The sequence below is a fragment of the Pan paniscus genome, chromosome 8, assembly GCF_029289425.2.
Source record: "Pan paniscus chromosome 8, NHGRI_mPanPan1-v2.0_pri, whole genome shotgun sequence".
Classification (NCBI taxonomy): domain Eukaryota; kingdom Metazoa; phylum Chordata; class Mammalia; order Primates; family Hominidae; genus Pan; species Pan paniscus.
Window position 1 is genome coordinate 82,825,242 of NC_073257.2, and position 23,332 is coordinate 82,848,573.

General features: G+C 52.6%; 1 protein-coding gene across 3 annotated transcripts in view; it reads left to right on the top strand.

The window, feature by feature from the left end:
* The first annotated feature begins 211 nt into the window (after positions 1–211).
* Positions 212–23,332, top strand: part of ADAMTS14 (ADAM metallopeptidase with thrombospondin type 1 motif 14) — an 87,554-nt gene continuing 64,433 nt past the window's right edge. For 2 of the 3 annotated variants that reach the window (XM_008968960.4, XM_003815950.5), the window contains exons 1-2: positions 218–604; positions 2,263–2,702. In XM_008968960.4, coding sequence (XP_008967208.1) covers positions 523–604; positions 2,263–2,702 — 522 coding nt within the window. In that variant the 5' untranslated portion in view covers positions 218–522. Of the gene's footprint in view, positions 605–2,262; positions 2,703–23,332 lie in introns of all 3 variants that reach the window. The other variant, XR_010113192.1, reaches the window with a different exon arrangement.

Genomic DNA, 23,332 nt, shown 5'->3' on the forward strand with positions numbered 1-23,332 from the left:
CGTCTGAGGGGACAATCGGTCCGTGCGCCAGGAACCCCTGCTCTGTCTCCGCGTGGCACTTCCGATCCCCGGCCGCAGGCAGCTGCACTCCCCAGCCGCGCGCCCCGCCCCCGGGCGCCCGGCGCCCCAGCTCCGACCCGCGCCCGGCCCCGCCCCTCCCAGTGTGCCCACCCCCGGCCCGTCCCGCCGCCCCGTCGCCCGGCTCCCGCGGAGTCCCGGAGCGTCACTGCGCGGGCGGGCTGACCGACCAGCCGGCAGTTGGCACCGGGGGCGCTGGCGCGTCAGTGGCCCCGCTCTCCAGCCGGCAGCCTCGCGCGCCCGGAGCCAGAGGTCCAGGCGGCGGCGCCGCGCAGGGGACCCGGAGCAGGCGGGAGGGAAGCAGCTAGGCGGGGAGGCGGCTGAGGCGGCAGCGGCGGCAGCCAGCCGGTGCTCCGACAGCCCGGGGCGCACCCTAGCCTCGCCGCCCTCAGCCTGGGACTTGGGGCTCGGACGCTTGCCCAGCCCGCGTCCCAGCGCGGCCACATGGCTCCACTCCGCGCGCTGCTGTCCTGCCTGCTGCCTTTGCACTGTGCGCTCTGCGCCGCCGCGGGCAGCCGGACCCCAGGTGCGTGCGGGTTGGGCGCGCGGGGGCCCGTGGGGTCCGGGGTGCACGCGGTCAGGGTGGCCCAAGGTTGCCCCAGCCACCCGGGCAGGGTTCCCGCGGGTGGGAGGCAGTATGCACACTCTGGGCTGATTTGCTGTCTTTTCTTCCACTGTGCCACGGCACTGTCCCGTGATTTCTCTCCCTTTCTGGTACTAGAAGTAGACGGAGACCCCAGGAGAGAATTTGGGAGCATGGAGTCTCTTCTCGGGAGCAGCGCATCTGTCTCTTTGTCTCTCTGTGTTTCTTTCCCCTCTTCCCCAATCTGTTTCTCTGTCCTGTGTGTCTTTCTCTTTCAATGTCTTTTCTGTCTCCAACTTGTGTGAGCATGGGTGCAAGGGGTGTGTGTGTGTGTGTGGCTGTTACATACCCAGCATAAGGCTAACAGGTGATTGCCTCCTACAGCAGAGCATGCGGGGCACTCACGCTCCTGCACAGAAACACACATCCTTCCACTGCCCCCAACGTAGCACTGTCAAACGCTGTGGACACAGGCCTCTTGCATACAGACCAGATACACTCCACTCCCGCCCTGCAGCATGGGGTACCCTCCTGGTGGCTCTGAACATGGGGAGGAGTCACCGGTCATTTCCAGGCAGGGTCCCTCCTTGTTTGTGAGCCTTGTTCATGTGCCAGAGTGGGTCCCCTCTTGCAGCAGTCTTACGGGTCCTCTGCTATAATGGGGATGAAACTAGAGCTGTGGGCATGGGGGATTTTCAGGAAACACCACTTTCTATGTTTCATCAGTGACGTGAACTGGGGAGACGAGAGGTAGAGCTGTGTGGAAATGAAAATTCCTCCCAAACTCACATTCATGAATCACCAGGCCTGGAAGCCAGGGAGCTGTCATTCCTGCCCAGCCTGGCTGGGCTCAAGGAGAGCTGCGTGAGGATGGGCCTGCTGGCATGTGGCCTGGAGCATGGGGCCATGACCTCACAGTTAATTCAGCCCAAGTGGGCAGGTCACCCCCTGTATATCCTTTTATTTTTGAAGATCTATATTTATCCAGCTTGGGGCTCGGCCATACAGAGATCTCAGCGGCCACTGTCCTCCTGTAAAAAGTTTTCTTTCTAACCTTGGAAAAATAGAGAACCGCTCCCCTCTGCAGCCCCACCTTCTCCTTGACACGTGCCCATGGTCCCCTGGGTTTCTAGGTGTGTTTGTTTTGCCAGCTGCGTTCTTGGAAGCTTGGGGAGGAGGGCACTACCCCAGCCTGGGCTGGTGACTTCAGCACACTGGGGAGTTTGGGCAGATCTGCCCTTCCCTTTATTTGCCCTGTTGGCTTTTGGGGAATTTTAGTCCTTTTCTGGGCAGAGCCCAAGGTCGGAAGTCTTGTTGCTAGTGACCGGGCTCTGTCTGGTATCATTTGCTTTCTTCTGCTAAGTTTAAAAAGGACCTGGGGGCTACAGGGAGTGCCACAAGGTACCCGAACACCCTTCATCCAAGTGTAGGAATCCTGGAGCTCAGGAAGCAATGGATGGAAAATGGGTAAACTCGGGCTAAGGGGCCCACCTAAGGGTGACACTGAGAGTTCCTATCCCTCCCTGCCCGCGTGGGATTTCTGACTTCCCCTTACCTCTGAACCGACTGCATTGAAGTGACTCTTTGTTTACCTCCAACAGAGCTGCACCTCTCTGGAAAGCTCAGTGACTATGGTGTGACAGTGCCCTGCAGCACAGACTTTCGGGGACGCTTCCTCTCCCACGTGGTGTCTGGCCCAGCAGCAGCCTCTGCAGGGAGCATGGTAGTGGACACGCCACCCATACTACCACGACACTCCAGTCACCTCCGGGTGGCTCGCAGCCCTCTGCACCCAGGAGGGACCCTGTGGCCTGGCAGGGTGGGGCGCCACTCCCTCTACTTCAATGTCACTGTTTTCGGGAAGGAACTGCACTTGCGCCTGCGGCCCAATCGGAGGTTGGTAGTGCCAGGATCCTCAGTGGAGTGGCAGGAGGATTTTCGGGAGCTGTTCCGGCAGCCCTTACGGCAGGAGTGTGTGTACACTGGAGGTGTCACTGGAATGCCTGGGGCAGCTGTTGCCATCAGCAACTGTGACGGATTGGTAAGGGATGAGACTTTCATTAAGCTGCATCCTCCCCCTCCCATGCCCTGCTCACGTGGTTTTGAGATTGCTATGGGCATGTTTTGCAGTCTGGGCCAAGGCAGGGGTGGTGCTGCCTTCCAGAGGGAGTGCCGCCTGCCCCCGCGGGCCACTAGGTTCATGCGCTGCCAGGTGTCAAGTGGCCAAGTTGGGATGGTGTTCACCCCTCGCCTTCCATGGACCCAGCTGGATCACAAGCTGTTTGGCTGGTGTTTCTGAGTGCAGAGAGACACTGGGGTTGGAAGTGTGGCTGAGCCACTGCCTAGCTGTGAGGATTTGGATGAGTTAACCTCTCTGTGGTTCTTTCCCTTATTTATTTTGCACATATTTACTGTTCTAGGTGCTGGGGGTACAGTGGTGCCTGAGACAGACGTGGCTTCTGCTCTCCTGGAGCTGACCCGCGAGTGTTAATGATATGGCCTGCCTAACTGGGCAGTGCACTGGGGGCTGTCCCTGCCTGGCTCGTGGCGTGGGCACAGTTAGCGGCTGCTATTATGTCTTGTAACATTGCGATGTCGTGTCCTTCCTCTTCTCCTGCCTGTCTCTCCTCCCAGAGCCAGCCTGCTCTTTCCTGGCTGCTCTGTGTGTCCCTTTCCTAGGACCCCCACTGCTTCCGCAATGCTTCCCAGAGTCTGGGAGCGCCTCTGCTAGTTGGCTCCACATTGCAAACCAGAAAGCCATGGGGTGGGCTGTCTTTCTCGCCCCCACCTGGAGTTGGCTCTCATTCCCCTCGCTGCTCCTCCTCAGTGTGCAGGCCCTTGTGAGCTCGCACAGCAGCCTCAAGGTCCTGTTGGGCGGCTCTTCCCTGCCCCAGAGACATCAGATGTGAGCTGATGGGTCCTAAGAAGGGGCCCGCTTGCTCCTCTGCCCTTCAGCTTTGAGAGCGAGAAAATTCGAGATGGGGAGGGGTTGTGGGTTCCTTCCTCACTGGCAGGGTGGGGAGCATTTGTCACCATCGTCTCATGTGTAGGAGATGTCTTATCTGCTGATTTTGTGGCTGCCTCTGTCTAGGCCAGTGCTTTCCACCTTTTATCATGATGTACCCCTAAATGTTTTAGACATTTCCTCCCAATCATCAGTCCACCCCACGATGAGGTTTTTTTTTTTTTTTTTAGAGGTGGATTTTCACTATGTTGCCCAGGCTGGAGTGCAGTGGCTATTCACAGGCACAAACACAGGGCACTGCAGCCTCGAACTCCTGGCCTCCAGCCATCCTCCTGCCTCCGCATCCCAGGAGCTGGGGCTATAGGTGCTTGTCACTGTGCCTGGCTTTCCTCATGCAATTTTAATACCACAGATATACTGAATATCTGTTTATACACTGAATATCTATCTGTGTTTTATATATTCAAAGGTGTAATATTTTTGCCTTCCCCAGAATAAATTTTCATCCCATTGAAGCTGGTAGGGCCCTCATGGAGAGGGCTTATCTACATGGTAGTTGGTTCTCATAGTTGAGCATGCACTAGAATCACCTGAGCACCTTGTCAGGTGCGCAGAATCTGCCTCTCAGGGGAGGGACCAGGATCTGATCATTACCAAACTCTGCAGGTGAACTGATTCAAGAGTTCCTGAGAGCGGACTTCGAGAAAGCAGATTGTCAGGGCAGCTGGGGGAGCCTAAGGCCTTGTCAGGTGTCTGGGCTGAGCCTCTGCCCCCAGCCCACTCTGGCTCTGCGGCTCTGTGCCACAGGGGCCCTTGGTCACCCCGCTGGCTAGAGCTATGCCATGGCCACAAGTTTTGGTTGAAAATCCCAAGTGATGTTAGGAATCATCCAGGGATACAGTATCCATGCAGATAGAGAGAAAGTGCTGGTGCAAGCCAGCAGCTGAACTGAATTAGATGGTGAATTCCTTCTAAAGTCATCACACAGGTAGGCTGTAAGCTCCTCAGTGACAGGGCTAGGGCTCCAGCTTCTCTGACTGCCCTCCTGGAGCGAGACACAGAGGAGATGCTCAATATATGGTGAGAACCTAAACTGAGGATGACCGTCACTAATAATAAGTGACTCCCCACCCCCTTTGCATCCTGAAAACCTCCCTTGTCATTGAACCAGCTCAGCAGCCCATTGACAAGTAGTGACTGACCACTAGGTGCCACAGGGACCAGGGAGGGCCATGAAGGACCCTGAGCTAGCACTCCTGAAGCACGATCACATGGCTACATGGTATAGCATATATGGTGACAAGTCTTCATGCTCTGGTTTTGGGGGCTGGCGGATGGTGGAGGTGGGGCTGTTCAGTGGGCCTGGGGCTGGGGATTCCTCAGAGGGTGTTGCTGATTTTTAGTGGCCTCTGAGTAAATGTTCTCATTAGCTGTGTGACCTTGGGCAAGTCACCCCCTCCCCATTTCTGAGCTTTACTCTTGTCATTTGTCCAAAGAGGGACTATACTTGATGTGCCCTGGAAGATGGGAATCGATTCTGTGTGGCATTTGCTGAAGCCGGGTCGGATCTCAGAGGCTGTCCAGGTACAGGCTTCTGGAGGCTTGCTGGGTAGCTGGTATAGAACTGAGGCTCTAGGAAGTGACTTGCCTGGGTCCCCCTCCCCTTGGTGAGGGGCAGAAATGGACTTCACTGGGCTGAGCTTCAGGCTGGACCACAACATGTACCCTGGCTGTTTCCAGAGGCCAGTCCTGAAGTCCAGTATCTGGACGCCTCCCCTCCAGGCCCTGGGAGTGGTACTCCCTGACTGCCTTCCACTGGGGCCGCCGGCACAGAGGTCACCCCAGGCTGGGATTCCTTGACTTTCTGCCCACTCCAGGAAATGGCCCTGTGTCCCGTGACAGCAAGGGGCTGTGTCCCAGTGACCCAGCTGAGCTCACCTTTGGACTCAAAAGCCACGGTGTAGCATTTCTGATAAGATTGAACTCTACATCTTTACATGGTCTCTGGATTTTAATCCCACATTCTCTAACATCTCAAATGCCAAAGTCATTCATTTCAAAAAATTTGTACTGAGTGCTGACCATGGACAAGGTCCACAGGAGATCATAAAGAAAATGAAAGTGACACAGATAATGACAGCAACAGTAACGGGTCCTTCCTGTGGCCCAGACACAGCATGCATACGTGTATGTGCTTTTATTAACTCCATCCATTTGCAGATGAGGAAACTGAGTCATAGGCGGAGATACGAAGATAATACAGATAGCTTCCATTAGTACAGGACTTTATAGTTTACAAAGCTCTTTTGCTTCCTTCAATCTTCTGAAGTGTGTATGCAGATATTGTTATTACTCCTGCTTTGCAGAGAGTCAGGTCCCTGTCCTCAAGGAACTTGGGTGCCATGCAGGGGGAAACCCACCAGTAGTTTCAGCATTCACTAGGTTTTCTAGAACACAGTGGGGATGGGTGCTCAGTAAATGGGAGTGATTGTTTTCTTTGATGTCAGAGAAGGTGACATTTGAACTGGGCCTTGAAGGATGAGTAGAAGTTTGCTGGGGTCAGGGGGTGGGGAGGGCCTTCTGGGCAGGAGAAGAGCTTGAGCAGGCTAGTGATGGTTGCACAGAGGAAGGAGCACCATGTCAGGTGGGGCTGGGGAGTGGACCCTAGAAGACACGCGGGGCAGGGGGGCTTGGTCTGACCTTGAAGGAAGGGCAGGATGGAAGAAGGGGTGTGGGGCAGGGATGGGGCAGGTTGCTCTCTTGAAGAGGCTGGGCTGGGAGTTGAGAGATAATGGCTGCGTGACTCTGAGCAAGCTGGCCCCTTCTCTGGGCCTCAGTTGCCTCCTGGGTGCATTAAGGAAGCTGGAATGTGTAAGCTCAGACCCCTTCCAGCTCTGGCATTGGTGCTTTGTGGCATGGGGCTGACCTTGTTGGAGTTTGGAGCCAGGCCCCTGTAAACCTGTAGTTGATGGCTCCCTCCTACATTGTGGTTAATTCATGCCTAACACTGGGGTATGGGATACTTTATCTTACTTCCCACCCACTGTTATGGAGGGCCTTCTGGGTGTCCTAACTGTGGGAGGGGAAAGAGAAAGATCCAGGAATGAAAAAGCAGGGCCCTTGCCCAGGAGGGGTTCGTAGGCTAATGGGGACCCAGACATAAAAGCAAACTTGAGAATCTAGTGAGAGGCAGCAGGAGAAGGACCTGTTTAGTTTGGTTAGGGCATCTAGGAAGGTTCCCTGGAGGAGGTAGCAATTGCTCAAGACTGTTCAGACATTATAAACATGAAAGATAGTGCCAGGCTCCTGACCAGCAGAAAGAATGACTGACCCAGCCAGTCTTGAGGATGTCCAGGGGCAGGAAATAAGGGATGTGGGGGCGGGGCCTGGTCCTGCCTGCAAAGTGCTTCCTCTGGGGTTGTGGGCAGCTAGCCTGGGATGCTGTTAGACCTGAGAGTCCCAGACTGGGAATGTGTCCAGTGACCTGATGGGCCACTCTTCAGAGCCACTAACACTCTGCACCTGGGAGGAACATGGAGTGGGGATCAGTTCTTTGTGGATCCTGGAGAAGTTGTGGCGTGCAAGGTTGGGGTCGGTAGAGTGGGGTTCCTGCTTCTCAGTGGGGCTGCATGCTCACTGTGCCCATCTAGAATCCAGGCCACCAGCCTCCTGAAGGGTTGCTTCTCCTACGGCCATCTCTGCCTCCCCAGGCCCTGGGGCCTGATGCCCTGCGACGGGGTGATGGGAGCTTGGCTGCACCGTGTTTCCCCCTTTGCCTTCAGTGCCTCTGTGAGTCAGGGCCTGGCGCGGAAGCAGCCACACGTGTAAGATTTGTCACCATCTGGTTCTGTTTTCCACTCTCTGCAGATCTTGCATTTTTGATGGGTTATACTGAGTAGACCCTGGCAGACGGCTTTGGGAGGGGCAGGGGAGGCAGCATCCCAGCCCAGCTGCTCACCACTGAACAAGTCACAGAAGCTCCTTCGGCACCTCCCTGTTGTCTTTAAAATGGGACTACAGTGTGGGGTGGGGCGGGGGGAGTTGAGAACTTCAGGGTAAGGGGCTTCTTTATGGGAGGCTGAAAATATTTTAAAATTGTGGCAGTGGTTACACAATTCTGAGAATATACTAAAAACAATTACAATATGCACTTTAAGTGGGTGAATTATATGGTATGTTATATCTCAATAAACCTGTTACTGGCTGGGCGCGGTGGCTCATGCCTGTAATCCCAGCACTTTGGGAGGCTGAGGCAGGTGGATCACCTGAGGTCGGGAGTTCAAGACCAGCCTGGCCAACATGGATAAACCCCGCCTCCACTAAAAATACAAAATTAGCCGGGCGTGGTGGGGATGCCTGTAATCCCAGCTACTCAGGAGGTTGAGGCAGGAGAATCGCTTGAACCCGGGAGGTGGAGGTTGCAGTGAGCCAAGATTGCACCACTGCACTCCAGCCTAGGCAACAAGAGCGAAACTGTCTCAAAAAAAAAAAAAAAAAAAAAAACCTGTTACTAAAAACACTTGGCCTATGGAAGGGCCCCATGAAAGGTGGTGTTCGTAATTCCAAGGAAATAGTCTAGTTTGGGGGAAAGAGCAGGATGTGCTCACTCCAGCACAGATCAGCTGTGGGACCTTGAGCGAGTGTCTTCATCTCCCTATGCTTAGATTCCTCATCTGTAGGAAGGGCAGAGGAACAGTTGTCTATGGGGTTGTTCAGAGGATTAAATGAGATAAGGCAAAGTGCAGGACATGGTTTATGGCAGGGCCTTAAAAATGGATAAAAGTCTGCAACCTCCGCCTCCTGGGTTCAAGTGATTCTCCTGTCTCAGCCTCCTGAGCATCTGGGACTACAGGCGTGCACCACCATGCCCAGCTAATTTTTGTTTTTAGTAGAGTCAGAGTTTCACCATGTTGGCCACACTGGTCTCAAAATCCTGACCTCAGCCTCAGCTGATCCACCTGCCTCTGCCTCCCAAAGTGCTGGGATTACAGGCACCGCACCCGGCCAATCGTGATTACTTTTTAACAGTAATTATTAATAATGATAAATATTACAAATATCATCAGAGTCCCTTTATTGCAATGATATATAGATCATTGGCATTATCTGACTGGCCCTTGGCCAAGTCCTGGGGATGCAGGGATGAAACTCAGCCCTCTGCCCCTGTACTCCAGAAGCCCACGGTTTAAAGGGGAGGCTGAACTGCACAGTAGACAGTAAAAAGCAACACAGACCATACTAAGCTTCAGTGATTTGTGGGAATACAGGGAAGCATAATGCATGCCAGGGGTGGCTTGGAGGTGAGTACTGAGAAGGAGGGGTGCTCAGGGAAGGCTTCCAGGGTAGGGGACATTTGGGCTGGGTTTTAAAGGATCAGTAGGGGTTTTCAAAGCCACGGAGTGAGAATTGTAGTCATTCTGTAGGGAAGGAAATCCCGTGTCTCTGCAAGATTCAGGAAATGGCAGGTCATTTCAGCTCTCCGTGGGAGAGGGAGAATGGTGAAAATGTAATTGGAAAATGTCAACCTCACCATGGAGCTTGGCCTTACCCCTGGCATCATGGGGAGCCATAGAGGTTTGTAAACAGGAGTCACATTAGTATTTGAGAAAGACACTCATCCTTCCAGCTCGATGCTGGTGCACAGCAGACTTGTCTGTGGCTTTTTGGTCTCCTGTGCCAAACACCTGTCCTTGCCCCGGGGGCTGCTCTTGACTGGCTGGATGAGTGAGTAGGCATCCTGGAGGCGCCCTAGGAAGCTGCGGATCGGCTCCACATTCCCCCCTGCTTTGGAGGTGTGGAGTGTGGAGGCTTGGAGTCTCACTGTGACCTACCCCCTCCCAGACACCCAGCTGGCTTGTCCCCTTACATCTTGACCTGCAGGCCTCCTGCCCTCCTCACACATGTGTGCCTAGAGACCCTGGGAGGGGCAGGGGGCACCAGAGCCCTGTGTGTGGCCCCACATTGGTGCAGGCCTTGCTGCCTTGCTGACCTGCCTCCCTAGCCTTATGGGCTCCAGCTCACAGATGGCTGTCCCCGCCCCTGCCCTCTCCAGGCTGGCCTGCTCTCGCCTCACTTTTCAGCCCCCTGCCTTTGCTGTGCTGTTCACACCTTCCCTGTCCCCTCACTTGATGTATGTCCCATTTCAACTACCAGTTCCTAGAAATCAGAGACTGTCTTAAATGTGTGCATTTCCTGGAGCATTGAGCATAAGTCTGGGCCCCTGGGTTGGAGGGGCAGGAGGTGGAAATTTCAGATGCACCAGGAGTAAGCAGGTAACAGAAGAAAGAGAAGAGGACCGGGTAGTCATAGGGGGTGGGATTATGGCAAAAGGGAGAGGACTTGCCCACTCCAGTGCCACTCTGGTATTATAAGAGGTTTGAGTATTGTAGGAGAAATGGGAAATATGGATTTTTAGGTAATTCTTAAGCCATTGTATGAACCAAACCCAGCAAGGCTGTTAGCTGGAGGCCTTGGGTTGCTTGTGAGCTCAGCAGCATGTGCTGGGGGGTGAGTGTGACCCTGGAACCAGCCCACCTGGGCTGAAATCCCAGCTCTGCCTGTTACATGCCGTGACCCTGAGCAGTTAGCTCACCTCTGTGTGGTTCGGTTTTCTCATCTGGAAAGTGGGGATCATAATAGTAATCACTTCATACAGTTGTCATGTGTGTAAAGGGTTTAGTGCAGTCCCCAGTACACTCAGCTGTTGCTATTACATGGTGTGGATTACTGGTTGGTTGAGTCTACCAGGTCTGAGGGGATGGTGGCAGGAAAGAAGTCAAGAGCACCCCATTTTTCTGGCTGCCACTCCCAGAGGGGTCTCTGGGTTTTCAGTGGGGCACACAGAGCCCGTGTTGGCCTTGGACCCCCTCAGGCCCGTTAGTTTTCTCAGGGTGCACCTTGCTTCTCCTCCAGTTTGCTGCTGGCCCTGAACATTCCCACCTGTAGTTCCCAGAGGTGCAGGGCAGAGTGTGGTCACCTGTGTGTCCTCATGACCCAGCACTGGGCCTGCCGGACAACCGTCTGGGTGAGGAGGCATAAACTCCTGTAGTTAGATGAGGGGACGGCATCTGTCGTCCTCTCCGTGGCTATCTGGCCATCTGCTCCTAGGCCAGAGGTGGTGACTGCTGAGGCACGCACACTGCCATTTGCCCTCCTGTGCCCTGGCAGGCCCTGCAGGCCCGCTGTGGCACGCTGTCCCTGGGCCTCAGACCCCCCTGCATGTGCTCACGTAGTCACTCTCCGTGGGCCGAGTGGGCGTGTAGGGGAAACCCGTTTACCTCCCCGCCCTCAGCACTCCCTTCGTGAGCAAGTTTCTGTCTTCAGGGTGCACACCCTCTCTGAGAGTGGGAGCTGGTTTCTCATGTTTGCCACTTAGATAACCCGGTTTCCTGGGAAATACTGGGTCCCTCTCGGCAATTCGTGTTTGCAGCACACGAAACAAGAAAGGGAGTCTTTGGAGAGAAAGGGGGCTTCTCCTGACCCGCCTGCCAGGGTGACTGTGGGTCTTCAGTGTGGAAAGAGGAAGTCACTGCTTCGTGATTGGGGCAATGTGAGGGCCTGGAGGACCCAGAGGGGCTGTGGCCTGCATGGGAGTGTCTTGATCCCAGCCAAATTCCAGGAGGTGGGTAGCACAGGCTCTCCTGGGGAAATAGGCAGGGTGGGAAACTGAGTGACTATCAGTTATCATTCTTGTGTAACAAATCAGTCTAAAACTTGGAACTGAAAACAACATTGTGTCCTTCCTCACAACTCTGTGGGTGGGCTGGCTGGTTCCTCCCCTGCCTGCTCCGGCCTGCTCACGTGGCTGTGCTCCGCTGAAGGGTGGGCTGGGCTGGAAGGCCCAAACTGGCTTCTTTTACATGACCAGCATGGTGCTGGCTGTAGGCCGCGCGGCCTCAGTTCTCTCTATGGCCAGTTATCCTCCAGTAGGCCGTCTCAGGGTAGCATTCCAACAGGGGGAAGGTGGAAGCTAGAATACCCCTTGAGGCCTAGCCTTGGGAGTTGCATGTATTAGTTCATTCTTGCACTGCTATAAAAAAATAACTGAGGCTGGGTAATTTAGAAAGAAAAAAGGTTTAATCAGCTCACAGTTCTGCAGGTTGTACAGGAAGCATAGCGGCTTCTGCTACTGGGGAGGCCTGAGGAAGCTTCCAATCATGGCAGAAGGCAAAGGGGAGCGAGGTATCTCGCATGGCGGGAGCAGGAGCAAGATAGAGAGCGGGGGAGGGGGGTGCTACACACTTTTAAACAACCAGATCTCATTCACTGTCACGGTAACAGTGCCAAGAAGATAGTGCTAAACCATTCATGGGAAACTGACTCTGTGATTCAATCACCTCCTAGCAGGCCCCACCTCTAACATTAGGGATTACAATTTGAAATGAGATTTGGTGGGGACACAGATCCAAACCATATCATGGCATAAGATCACTTCTGCACATTCTGCTGGTCAACGCAAGCCATAAAGCTGGACAAAATTTTCCAAGAGTAGGGAAATGGACTCTTCCATCTGAGGGAAGGAGTGGTAAAGTCTCATTGTAAAGAGATGGTGCACAGAAACAAGAGGACAAGTTGCAGCCATCTTTGCAAATATGCTTCCACATTGCCCCTAGGCAAGTGATTTGACGTCTCTGAGCCTCAGTTTATGTATCTGTAAAGTGGGTGTCCCTACCTTGTAGTTTTGTGGGTTAGAAATTATGCACTTAAAGTGCTGCCACAGTGCCTGGAGAAATAAAAGTTAGCATTTCTTCTTCTTCCTGCTGATGTCTTAGAATAAATAAGGAAACTGAGGCAGGATCCACAGCAGGTTTGTCTCCAGATCTCTGGGCACCCATGCCGGGGCTCTTCCCCCTGCTTTCCAGAGGCTCCCTCCTGTCTGGGCCGCTGTCTGTCTGAGCAGAGGCCCTGGGCCTGGGTCCTGGGTCCTGGGTCCTGGGTGGTTTTCCAGTCCTCCAGCCAGTCTGATCTTGCAGTTTTACCTCCCTTGTCTCCTCATGACCATGCCTCACTGTCTGCCTTGGATTAATAACTTATTTATGATATGGAATAAAAGCCAGACATCACCTCACTGCGGCTCCTCCGGAGCAGAGCCGGCCTCCCATTCCAGCAAGGGCTGGTTTTATTTTTCTTCCTCTGTGTCTTCAGGCACTGGCTGGAGGGAGAGCAGCCTGAGGGCTGCTTAGCAGGCTGGTGAGAGTGATGGGGGCTGTGCTTGTCTCTCCATCTGCCTTGCAGCCCCAGGGTGGTACAGGCCCAGGGTGGGCTGTCAGTGAGGGCCCAGGAGATTCCACATTCCCAGGCACTGCAGTGGGAAGTTCCCAAACCATCCACCAGGCCCAGCATTCCATTTTCAGCATGTGGGTCTTGCCCTGCTTTCAAAGCCCTAAAAACAACAACAGTGATAATATTTACATGCTGCTTCATCCTTAGCAGCACCAAGGAGCTCCCTGTCAACATAAGCTCAGGCACCTGCAGATACCCTTGTGTTATGAAAACCTGCATGGATCCCAGCTCAGCGTACTTTCCACCATTCACCCTGACTTTGGCCTGAGTTGGAGACAGCTGTGGCTGGAAAAGGCTTTGGGGCCCTCTAGCTCCCTCTTCATTTTCCAGCAGAGGAAGCCGAGGCTCAAGTCGGGGAGGAGATCCAGGGTCATGGAATAGCAGGTGAGTGTCAGGTGTCAGGGCACGCAAGGACCAAGGTTCCTGACTCCCAGGCAATGTTCCTCTCGCAGTTCCAGGCAGCCTCTCCTGTCAGTGGAAAGACCAAGCGTATGTGAACCGAGACTCAAGGTCGTAAACTGTGTGCTGTCCCGTGATACGGTAGCCGTGGCAACAGCTTCAGAATGATTAATGCTAAAAGTGATTGGTCTAATGGTGGTGGGAGGTGAAGGGGCCTGGGGGTACTGAGTAGAGGTGTTTATGAGGTTCCCACTGTGAGGGGGAGGGCTGCTCAACTTCTGCATGTCATTGTCTTCCCTGAAACTGGGAGGCCAACTAAGAAAAACAGATGTCAATGGCCCAGTTAGTGGGATTTGATGCTCAAACGGAACCTTCTGGTGTTTCTCAGACTCAAGTCACCAGTGCTGCTGTTTTATCCATTTTCAAAATATTGGAGAGGGAGAGGGCTGCTGTTATGTACACATTACTTGTCATGGAACATTTAAAAACCCTGCAGTCTAATTTTCTTCTGCTTTCAGTAACACGGCTGATGGGGCAGTAGAACAGGCCCCTTTTTAGAGAAATGTCTGGAGGTGAGATCGTTTGTTAGGACCAGGTTGGTCTGAATGCAAACTCTGTTCCCAACGGGTGGCTGAAGGCCTCTGTCAGCCTTTGCTTTTAAGCCAGCCACATATTTACACCTTTGGTCTGTCCAGAAACAGCCTGTCACTTTCCCCTCCAAGCCACTCCTGCCCCCCAGGCAGAGGTTCACATCCACCCCTTGAGGCTGGCAGGGGCCCACACTCTATGAGTTAGCTCCTCCAGCCTGAAGAGGCCTGTGTTCCACAGCCTGGCCGACTGCTGGCCTGGGTGCATCGTGCCTTTGAGGCTTTGTCACTTCAAAATTCATAGTCCCCACGTAGGGAGATGCTAGGTAAAATATGCCGTCCCCTAATCCACGGCCGCAGTTTTGGGGAAGCGGATCTCTCACAAGGGTGGTATACCCAAGGGAGTTTGTTTTAAGGCCTGACCCAAAGGATGCTTGTTTAGCATGGTTTCATTCCAAAGTCAGTTGCACAGCACCAACCAGTTCATCCCCCTGAAGCTCACGTCTAGAAGAGGGACAGAGATACCTGGACAGGGATAGAGCACCTGCCAAGAGCCACCACCACAGAGCACAAAGGAGGGAGCAGTGATGGGGTGGCCTTCGAGCTGGGTGGAAGGGGCATTCCTAGTGGGGTGCGCAGCAGGGGCGAAGGCGCGGAGGCCCATGGGAACTGTGGCTCTGGTACAGAACGGGTCCTGTGTGGCTCCATTGTGGGGATTTTTGTTGCTGGTAATTCTAAAAGGGAAACCAACACAGCATAATAAGAATAACCAGCACTGGGGTGGTGTGAGCCACCTCCTGTATCTCCCAGATGATGGCATTCGCCTCCCTGCGCTCCCTTGCCCCTGCAGTGTATTCGCCAACAGCAGCCTGGGCAGTCCTGTTACAATCCGAGTCCTCCATGGTTCGCAGCATTCCTCCCAGAGAAGCCAGCCAGGCCCTGGGCCGCCATCGCTCCTCCTCACTGCCCTCCCTGAAGGGAACATTCCTCCCCAGGGACTGCCAGGGCCTGCCCCTCAGACCCCTCAGGCTTTCACTCAAATGTCACCTTCAGAGCAACGTCCTCCCTGGCAACCTTATTCACAATTTCCAGCTCCAGTCCTCTCTTCTCCATGGCTCCTTCCATTTGGTATGTCACATATTTCTAGTTATTTATCGCCTGTCACCACCCTGCTGTAGAATGTTAGCTCCATGCAAAGAGTAATTTTTGGCTGTGTCTCCAGCACCTAGATCAGGGGCTTCTCAGTCATCATCTGATGAATAAATGAGTGAATATGTGCTATTGCAGGCAAGCGTTTAGGAGAAGCAAGTTACAGAGACATAGGTGAACATGTGAAGGGAGGGGGTCTGGAGAGGGGGTCTGGTGGCTGCAGTGTGGGCATTTGTGCTGCTAGTGCCTGGCAGGTGAACTGTAAGAGTGTGGCCAAATCTGGAACCTGTGCTAGTGGTGCTGGTCCCTGGGCAGGGTTAAGGACAGGATCATGCCACCTGTCTGGGGTCTTCTGGCCAATTGTGTTTCATCTGCTCCTTCCACCCTTTGCAGAGGACACTGGCCAGTGATACCTGGAGGGTCATTGTGTCATCAGGAACCACTTGTGGGGCTAGAGCTAGCCTGGCATTCTCCCATGCTTACCTGCATTCTGGAGGGAACTTGTCTCTTGGCCACTGCCAAATCCCTCATAGGCAGCTCACTACAGACCTGGCTATGCATCAGATGCAGTGATAAACATTTATGTGCGTGATCTCACGTGGGAGGCATAGTTTAAAACTAGTCAGCGACCCGCTGGGCCAGGCTGCTGTAGGGCTCATTCGGAGGGGAGGCCTGGCTGGGACAGTGACCTGTGGGGCCCTCTCTTGGGCCTGCTCTCCACTGCCAAGGGTGCAGCACCTTGCCCAGTGCTGCTCACTGTCAGCTGGTGTGCGTCTGAGTGGCAGCGTTCAAACTGCAGGGCCTCCACGCAGGGTGCCACTCCTCCGCTCAGGGCCTGGCAGCCACACCGCCTGCTGGCACTTGAGGGCTGCTTCCTGTCTCTTCATCCTGGAGCCATGGCTGCTGCCAGGACTCAGGGCCAAGCAGGGGCCAGGCAGAGCTCCTTCGCCGAGCTTGGTGGGCTATGATGGTGACAGAGGGGGAATCCTCAGAGCTGCTTGGCTCCTGGGCACTCGGGAATGGAATCTGAGGGTGGCTGCTGGCCTGGCAAGATCTGCCCTGAGTCTGGCTGGGCTCCAGAGTGAGGGGTTTGCAGCAGAAGGCAGTCTCTGAGCACCTACAGGTCCTGCCTCTGGGCCAGGACATCTGCCTGTTGGCGGGGAAGGGGAGTAGAAATAAAAAGTGACCACCCCTCCTTTAAGAACTTCAAGCTTTTGGCTGGGCACGGTGGCTCACACCTGTAATCCTAGCACTTTGGGAGGCCAAGGCAGGGCCTCCCTTGAGGTCAGGGGTTCAAGACCAGCCTGGCCAACATGGTGAATCCCCGTGTCTACTAAAAATACAAAAATTAGCTGGGTGTGGATGCACACCTGTAGTCCCAGCTACTCGGGAAACGGAGGCGGGAGAATCGCTTGAACCTGGGAGGCAGAGGTTGCAGTGAGCAGAGATCGTGCCACTGCACTCCAGCCTGGGGACAGAGTGAGACCCTGTTAAAAAAAACAAAACAAAACAAAAAAAACAAAGAAAAAAACAAAACTTCAAGCTTTTGATGATCTGAGCAGCTCTGTTCTCCAAGGTGCTGGAGGACAGCCAGTCATCACCTTCATCATCAACATTAGCACAGAGGGACTCTGAATAATTGTCCTCACTCTCTGCACAGTGGACCCCCAGCTGGGATGGCTGTGAGGGCATTGACTGGTCCTTGGCCACTCAGCAGATCACAGCTGCTCCCTCTACCTCCCAGGCTTCCCCCACGCTGGATCACTTGTGGTCTAGATGGCCCTTGGTCGTGAAATAAGAGGCATGCGGTAACCCAGCCAGCTGGACTCCCTCTGTCCCCGCTCAGGGAACATACTTATTGTATGCTCGTTTCCTCTCTTACTTGCCCTTTTCTGGTGTTATGATGAACACACCTGTGCTGCTATTGCTCTCTTTATGAAACATGGATGACCACTTAAGTGTCCCTTTTCGTGCCATTCTAAATGTCCCTTTTCTTGCCATTCCACTGTTTGAAAGCCTCCAGGGTTTGGATGAGTGGTTCTGAGCCCTGGATGCATGTCTGAATCACCCAGCAGCTTCCAGAATGCACTGACTCCTGAGCCCCACCCATCAGGTTTTGATTTCATTGGTCTGGGAGGTCGCCGTAGTTTTGTAAATTCCTCCAGGTGATTTTAATGACTATCTAGGGGTAAGAATGGCTGCTGTTGCCTCCTGGAAAACCTACTGTGTGTCAGGTCAGTAGCTGGGGTCAGGTCTTTCAGACCAGAAGAGCCAGGCGGAGGAGGGAAGTAAAGGAAAAGACCACCACCTGCTGTGAACCCGGCTCCAGGAGGGCCATTTCCCATGCCTTATTTCATCTTCCCATCCACTCTTTGGTTTCAGATATGGAATCTGAGGCTGAGAGAGGGCTGGTGCCGCACAGCTGGGAAGGACCCTGCTGGGATGGAACCCCAGGTGTTTCCCTCCCCAGCGAAGCCTCTACACTACTTTGCAGGGAAGTTGAATGACAGAAAAGGAGAGAGACATTATGTTTGCTTCCCTTTTTGTAAACTTTGTTTAGGGAATGGGAGTTGATTCTGTGTTCATTGTGGTAGGCACACACTCTGTGCAGAATAGGTGTGCCTTTTGAGATAAGGACATCATAGAAAAGTTAGAAAATACCTAAAAGTTTAAAGAGAAAGAAATTGCCTACAGTCTTATTGCCTAAAGACAAGTCCCTAACAGCTGCGTATGTTTCTGCCCAACCATTTGTCTGCAGGTCTTTTTCACCTTTAAAATCATCCTCTATCAGTCCCTTTTTGGGGGGTAAGGACTTTTCCCCTTAGGACATTCAACCACTGGTATTCTTTTTTTTTTCTTGAGGACTTCTTTCCACTTACAGGCAGGACATCTGGGCATGTGTGGTAGTCCATTTTTATGTTGCTATAAGGAAATATCTGGGGCTGGGCAATTTATAAAGAAGAATTTTAGTTGGCTCATGATTCTGCAGGCTGTACAAGCATGGCTCCAGCACCTGCTTCTGGTGAGAGCCTCAGGAAGTTTGCAATCATGGTGGGAAGGAAGAGGAGCTGGCATGCCACATGGTGACATCGGGAGCAAAAGAGATGGGGGAGGTGCCACACACTTTAAGCAACTAGATTTCGTGTGTGAACTGAGTGAGAACTCACTTACCACCAAGGAGATGGTGCTAAACCATTCATGAGGGATCTGCCCCCATGATCCAATCACCTCCCACCAGGCCCCGCCTCTAACACTGGACATCACATTTCAACATGAGATTTGGAGGGGATAAACATCCAAACTCTATCAGCATGTCAAAGACAGGCCATAGCAGAGCCAGGAGCTACATGCAAACCCTCCTGTGGTTCCAGAATGTCACCCCCAGCACTGATCCTGCAGGCTCCCCTCCTGAGCCACTGGGGCTTCCATGCATACTTCAAAGTGACAATGGTGATCATGAGAATCACGGCCGCAGATGCAAACACTAATATGGCCCTTGTGGCATGCTCGGGACCATCCTAGGTGCCTTATGTATATTGCTTTCTCAGAGCAGCCCTACAAGATGGTTGTGGTTATAATCCTGAAGCACAAGGATGTTAAGTAAGTGTCCCAAGATTACATGATCTGAGAGTGGTAGAGCCAGCATTTGAACTCAGGAACTCTCTGGCTCTAGGGTCTCTGCATTTACCCACCACATTGCTTCTCCACTGAGAAAGACTTTTGCTGTAAATGCACTGGGCTCAGCAAGACCTCAGTAGCCTTTCACCTAGCATCTTCCAGGGTGTGGGGCCTGCAGAGGTCATGACCTTGGGAACTGTGGCCGAGTGGTCATCCCAGATAACTCTCTCCAGCTGGCAGAGGCTCTCTGCTTCCTGGTGTTTCTTTGAACCTTTGGCTTGTTGTGGCAGCGCTGATGCTGCTGGTATGGGGTGCCGTGCAGATGTACGTGGCAGAGCGTGCCAGTTGTGGACAAGTCTGGCAGCTTTCAGCCCCATCCTCCAAGAGCTCCTTCTTCCTGCCTGTCCCCAAGGCTGCAGCTCGGTCTGAGTCAGCTTTCAGACTTTCTTTGGCTTGGGCCGAAGACTTGGCAGCCCCAGCCTCCAGCAGAGCTCCTGTGGCTTGGGGCTTCCACATCAGGTTTGAATTAGATGAAATCTCAGCGTCGGCAGGCTTTCATCCCAGCCTCGCTGACTCCTGCTTCCGTGGTAGCAGGCAGTCTGTGTGCCACATGCGTGTCGTCTCTGCATGAGTGTTTGCTGGAGCATTTGTCGTCTGTGTGAGTCATCCCTTTGTGTGTCCTCTCCGTGCTTGTGTATTATCTCTGTGCATGTTTCTCGTCTCCATGCATGCATGTTATCTTTTTAATTAATAGCTTTATTGAGATATAATTCACATACCATGCAATTCGCCCATTTAAAATATGCAATTCAGTGGTTTTAAAAATTATATTCACAGAGATCTGCAATCACCACTGCTGTCAACTGTAGACCATTTTCATCACCTAAAAAAGAGACTATGTGGCCTTTAGCTATTCACCCCCGATCTAACATTACCCCAGCCCTTGGTAGTGATGAATCTACTTTCTATCTCTGTGGATTTGCCTATTCTATTTGTTTGAAGACACTTCATACAAACAGAATCATGTAATATGTGACCTTTTGCATCTGGCTTCTTTCACTTGGCATATTTTCAAGATTCATCCATCTTGTAGCATATACCAGTACTTCATTCCTTTCTACGGCAAAATAATATTTCATTGTATGGCTATATATATATATAGTTTGTTTGTCCATTTATCCATTGATGGGCATTTGGCTTGTTTCCATCTTTTGAGTACTAGGAATAATGCTATGAACAACTTTTCTTTGCGTGGACATATGTTTTCTTTCTCTTGGGTGCTTACACTTTGGAAGGGGAATTGCTGGATCATGTGGTAATACTGTTAATCATTGGAGGAGTATTGCCAGACCGTTTTCAAAGTGGCTGCGCTGTTTTACATTCCCACCAATGTATGAGGGTTCCAGTTTCTCCACATCCTTGCCAACACTGGTTATCTGACTTTCTGATTCAAGCCATCCTATTTCTTTGTGGTTTGGATTTGCATTTCCCTGATGACTGATGATATTGAACATCTTTTCATGTGCTTACTGCTATTTGTAGATCTTTCTTGGAGAAACGTCTGTTCAGATCCCTTTCCCACTTTAAAACTGGGTTGTCTTTTAATGATTGTGTTGTAAGAGTTCTTTATATATTCCAGATACAAGTCCCTTATCAGGAGAGGAGAGGCCGGTCTCTCATGTCTTTTTGCACCCCTACCTTACCCCCATCAAGCTTAGCAAGCTGTATGTGATTCATAAAGACTTAAGGACATGTTAAGGGAGGAAGAGATCTGGGTCACTTTGAAGAGTCCCTGCAGGAGCCATGGTTCCAGGGTGTGGGGGTGTGAGGGGTGGGGCTGCCTCTCTTACCTGCCGTGAATCAGAGACAACAGCCCTGGATGGCCCATTAGAGGTTCTGGCCCCTGCAGGTTATGTAGGGTGTTGCTTTCAGCTGAACTGACTGATGGAACCACCAGGGTTGGGGGACTTGAAAAGACCTAGATCACTGAGCCTGCCCCTCCTCCTTGATTTTGGGGTAGAGCAACTGGGAAAAAGGCAGTGTCATTTACTGAGATGGGGAAGACAAGGGGAGGAGTGGGTCTGGAAGTCAAACCCAGAGTTCTGTTCCAAAGTTTGAGATGACCAGTGGAGATCCAGTCTCTATCAAGGAGGCTGTTGGATAATCACAAAGGAATTTCAGGAGGAGCCAGGGCTGAGGATATAAACTGGAAGTCATTTGCAGTCATGCAGTACCTAAAGCCATGGTCCTGGGGACGTGCCAGGGAGAGCTGATGATGGGAGGAGCTGTGTGAGACCAGGACAAAGAAGTGATTGCTGGCTATGGCCATGTGGTGGTCACAGGTAAGCAGTTTCCAGGAAGTGGTGGCTCTAGAAGGCCACTTGGGGTGGGTAGAGGAGAAGCCAGGGGGTATGGAGGCGGTGAGTGTAGACAACGCTTTCTGCTGTGGAGGGAAGCAGTGACACGGGCAGTAGCTGGGCAGGGATGGGAGGTAGAGAGTTTCAAAGATGCGGGACACTCGAGTGTGCTTGGATGCAGATAGGAATGGTCTTGTAGAAAGGAGAGTGTGATGAAGCTGGAAAGGGGGTGCTAGCTGCAGGAGCTGAGTCCTTGAGGAGGTAACAGAGAGGTGATCCTGAGCACAGAGTGGGGGGACCACATCCAGCCACAGAAGAGGAGAAGGGGCCCAGCTGTGGGAGGACAGTGCGCAGCAGGGTGGTGGGAGCCTTGGAGTATGAGACTGGGCAGGGGGGCAGTGTTGGGGGTCTGAGCCATTTGGGAGAGCTGGGACACAGACCGTTAAGCTGTTAGTCTTAACAGGGAAGTGCAACAGAACCTCAGCTTCATGCTCATGTGAGGTGAGCTGCTGATTTCAAGTGAGAACAGTAGGCACCTGTGTGCACGCGTGGAGTAAGTGGATGGTTGGGCTGAACCAGGGTGGAGAAGCTTCCCTGGGACAGCAGGATAGAGGGAAAGTGGGTGAGAGAGTATGGGTGTTTGCAAGATAATTATTGTGCAACTAGACCTAGATGTCCAAGGTGGTGAGAAGGGAAGCGACGATGTAAGGATCACACCTTGGAGGTCCCGATGAAGTTTAATAATAACTGGAGCCAAGTGCTAGGGTTAGGTGAGCAGGGCAGTGGGGGAAGAGAAGGAGCCACCTGCAGTCGAGGTTTCTGGGTTGTAGCAGCCCATGTGGTCTAGCCAAGGAGCGTGGCTGGCAGTGGCTGGGAACAGTGCATGCAGATGCAGGTGGCCCTGTTGAGGGGAAGCAGCCACCCATTGAGGAATCTGGTGGAAGCCATTTCTGATCCTTGTGTGTATCACCCCAGCATCCAGTTGCTGGGTTTTCTTTTGTTTCCTACAGTGGAACAGTTTCAAGCTGGGTTTGATGGAAGCCTAGAACCTGAGACAGCACAGCTGACCAAGGGGTGTCTGTGGAAGTAAAGCCCTTGTGATAGAAATTCCAGAACAAGTTCAGACCCAAGAATGCACTCTCCTTGGGAGGTGATGGGGTGATTGGCTGAGAGGTGGCCTGCTCTGCTACTTTCTCCTCTGGGGAAGCCCCAGATAGGCCAGCCTTGGAAGGAGAAAGGAGAGGCAGTCTGGCCCACTCCTCAGCTGGCTTCACTGAAGCTACTATCTTGAAATAGCCCTTCTGGGCATTTGGCAAAGGTAGGCTGGTCCAAGCGGCAGCAGGCGAGGGGACTTAGGATCCCCCTTTCCCAGGGCCTGCAGCTGTCTCCTGAGAGCCAAGCCACTTGCAACTGTCTGGACCCCAGGCCAGGTCCTTGCTCATTGTCTCTGTACTTGCCCATGTCTGACATGTCTCCCAGTCCTTGGGGATCTCTTCTGTGCCCCTCTTGGAGAACTCTTTGTTGGCTCCGGGTACCCTTGCCTCCCAGTTTACATGCACATACATGCAATTTGAGAATAGATGTACTTTTATGTACGCATGCACACATACGTACTCATTTCAAAACAATTTGGCCTCAATTACCTGCTATAATATTTAGGACCTCATCCTGATAGTAGACAGCTGTGGGTGACCCACTGCACTTGCTCAGTTGTGGTTCACAGCGGGACCCAAGGTGATTTCTAAGCCAGCACTCACCTCCCTAGTTGCCACGTGACCATGTCTTCTTTGGGTGTCCTGGGCTTACACCTGAACTTGGGGGCTTTCCCTGAGGGGAACCCATACTGGAAAACCTGTCAACATGGCCTGGAGACCTCTGGATGAAGAGGCAGCCGAATGTGTTACCTTTGCAACTAAAACGATGTCATGTTGGAGAATCCACAGTCCTTCCCATCTTCCACCCTCACCATCATTCAGCCACACACCTCCCAGGGAAGGCACCTCAGAAGCAGCCACATTAAAGGGAGTTTAGCCCAGCTGAGAGTGGCCAGATTTGTGCACTGGAGAATTTCCATTTGGGGAAATTGGACAAGGGCCTATGGGTATGTGGCTCAATTGGATGTAATCAATGATTCTTTGTTTTAGTTTTACTGTGTGAAGAACCTATCTAGTACATATTTCCTATTTGTTTACTGTTTTTAAAAGAATAAGATATAGGTGGAAATTCAATATAGCTGATATGTATTTTCCATCCTACCAGAATTTATTTCTCCTTTTTTCTTGATTTTTTTATACAGAAATTTGATTTGATTTTA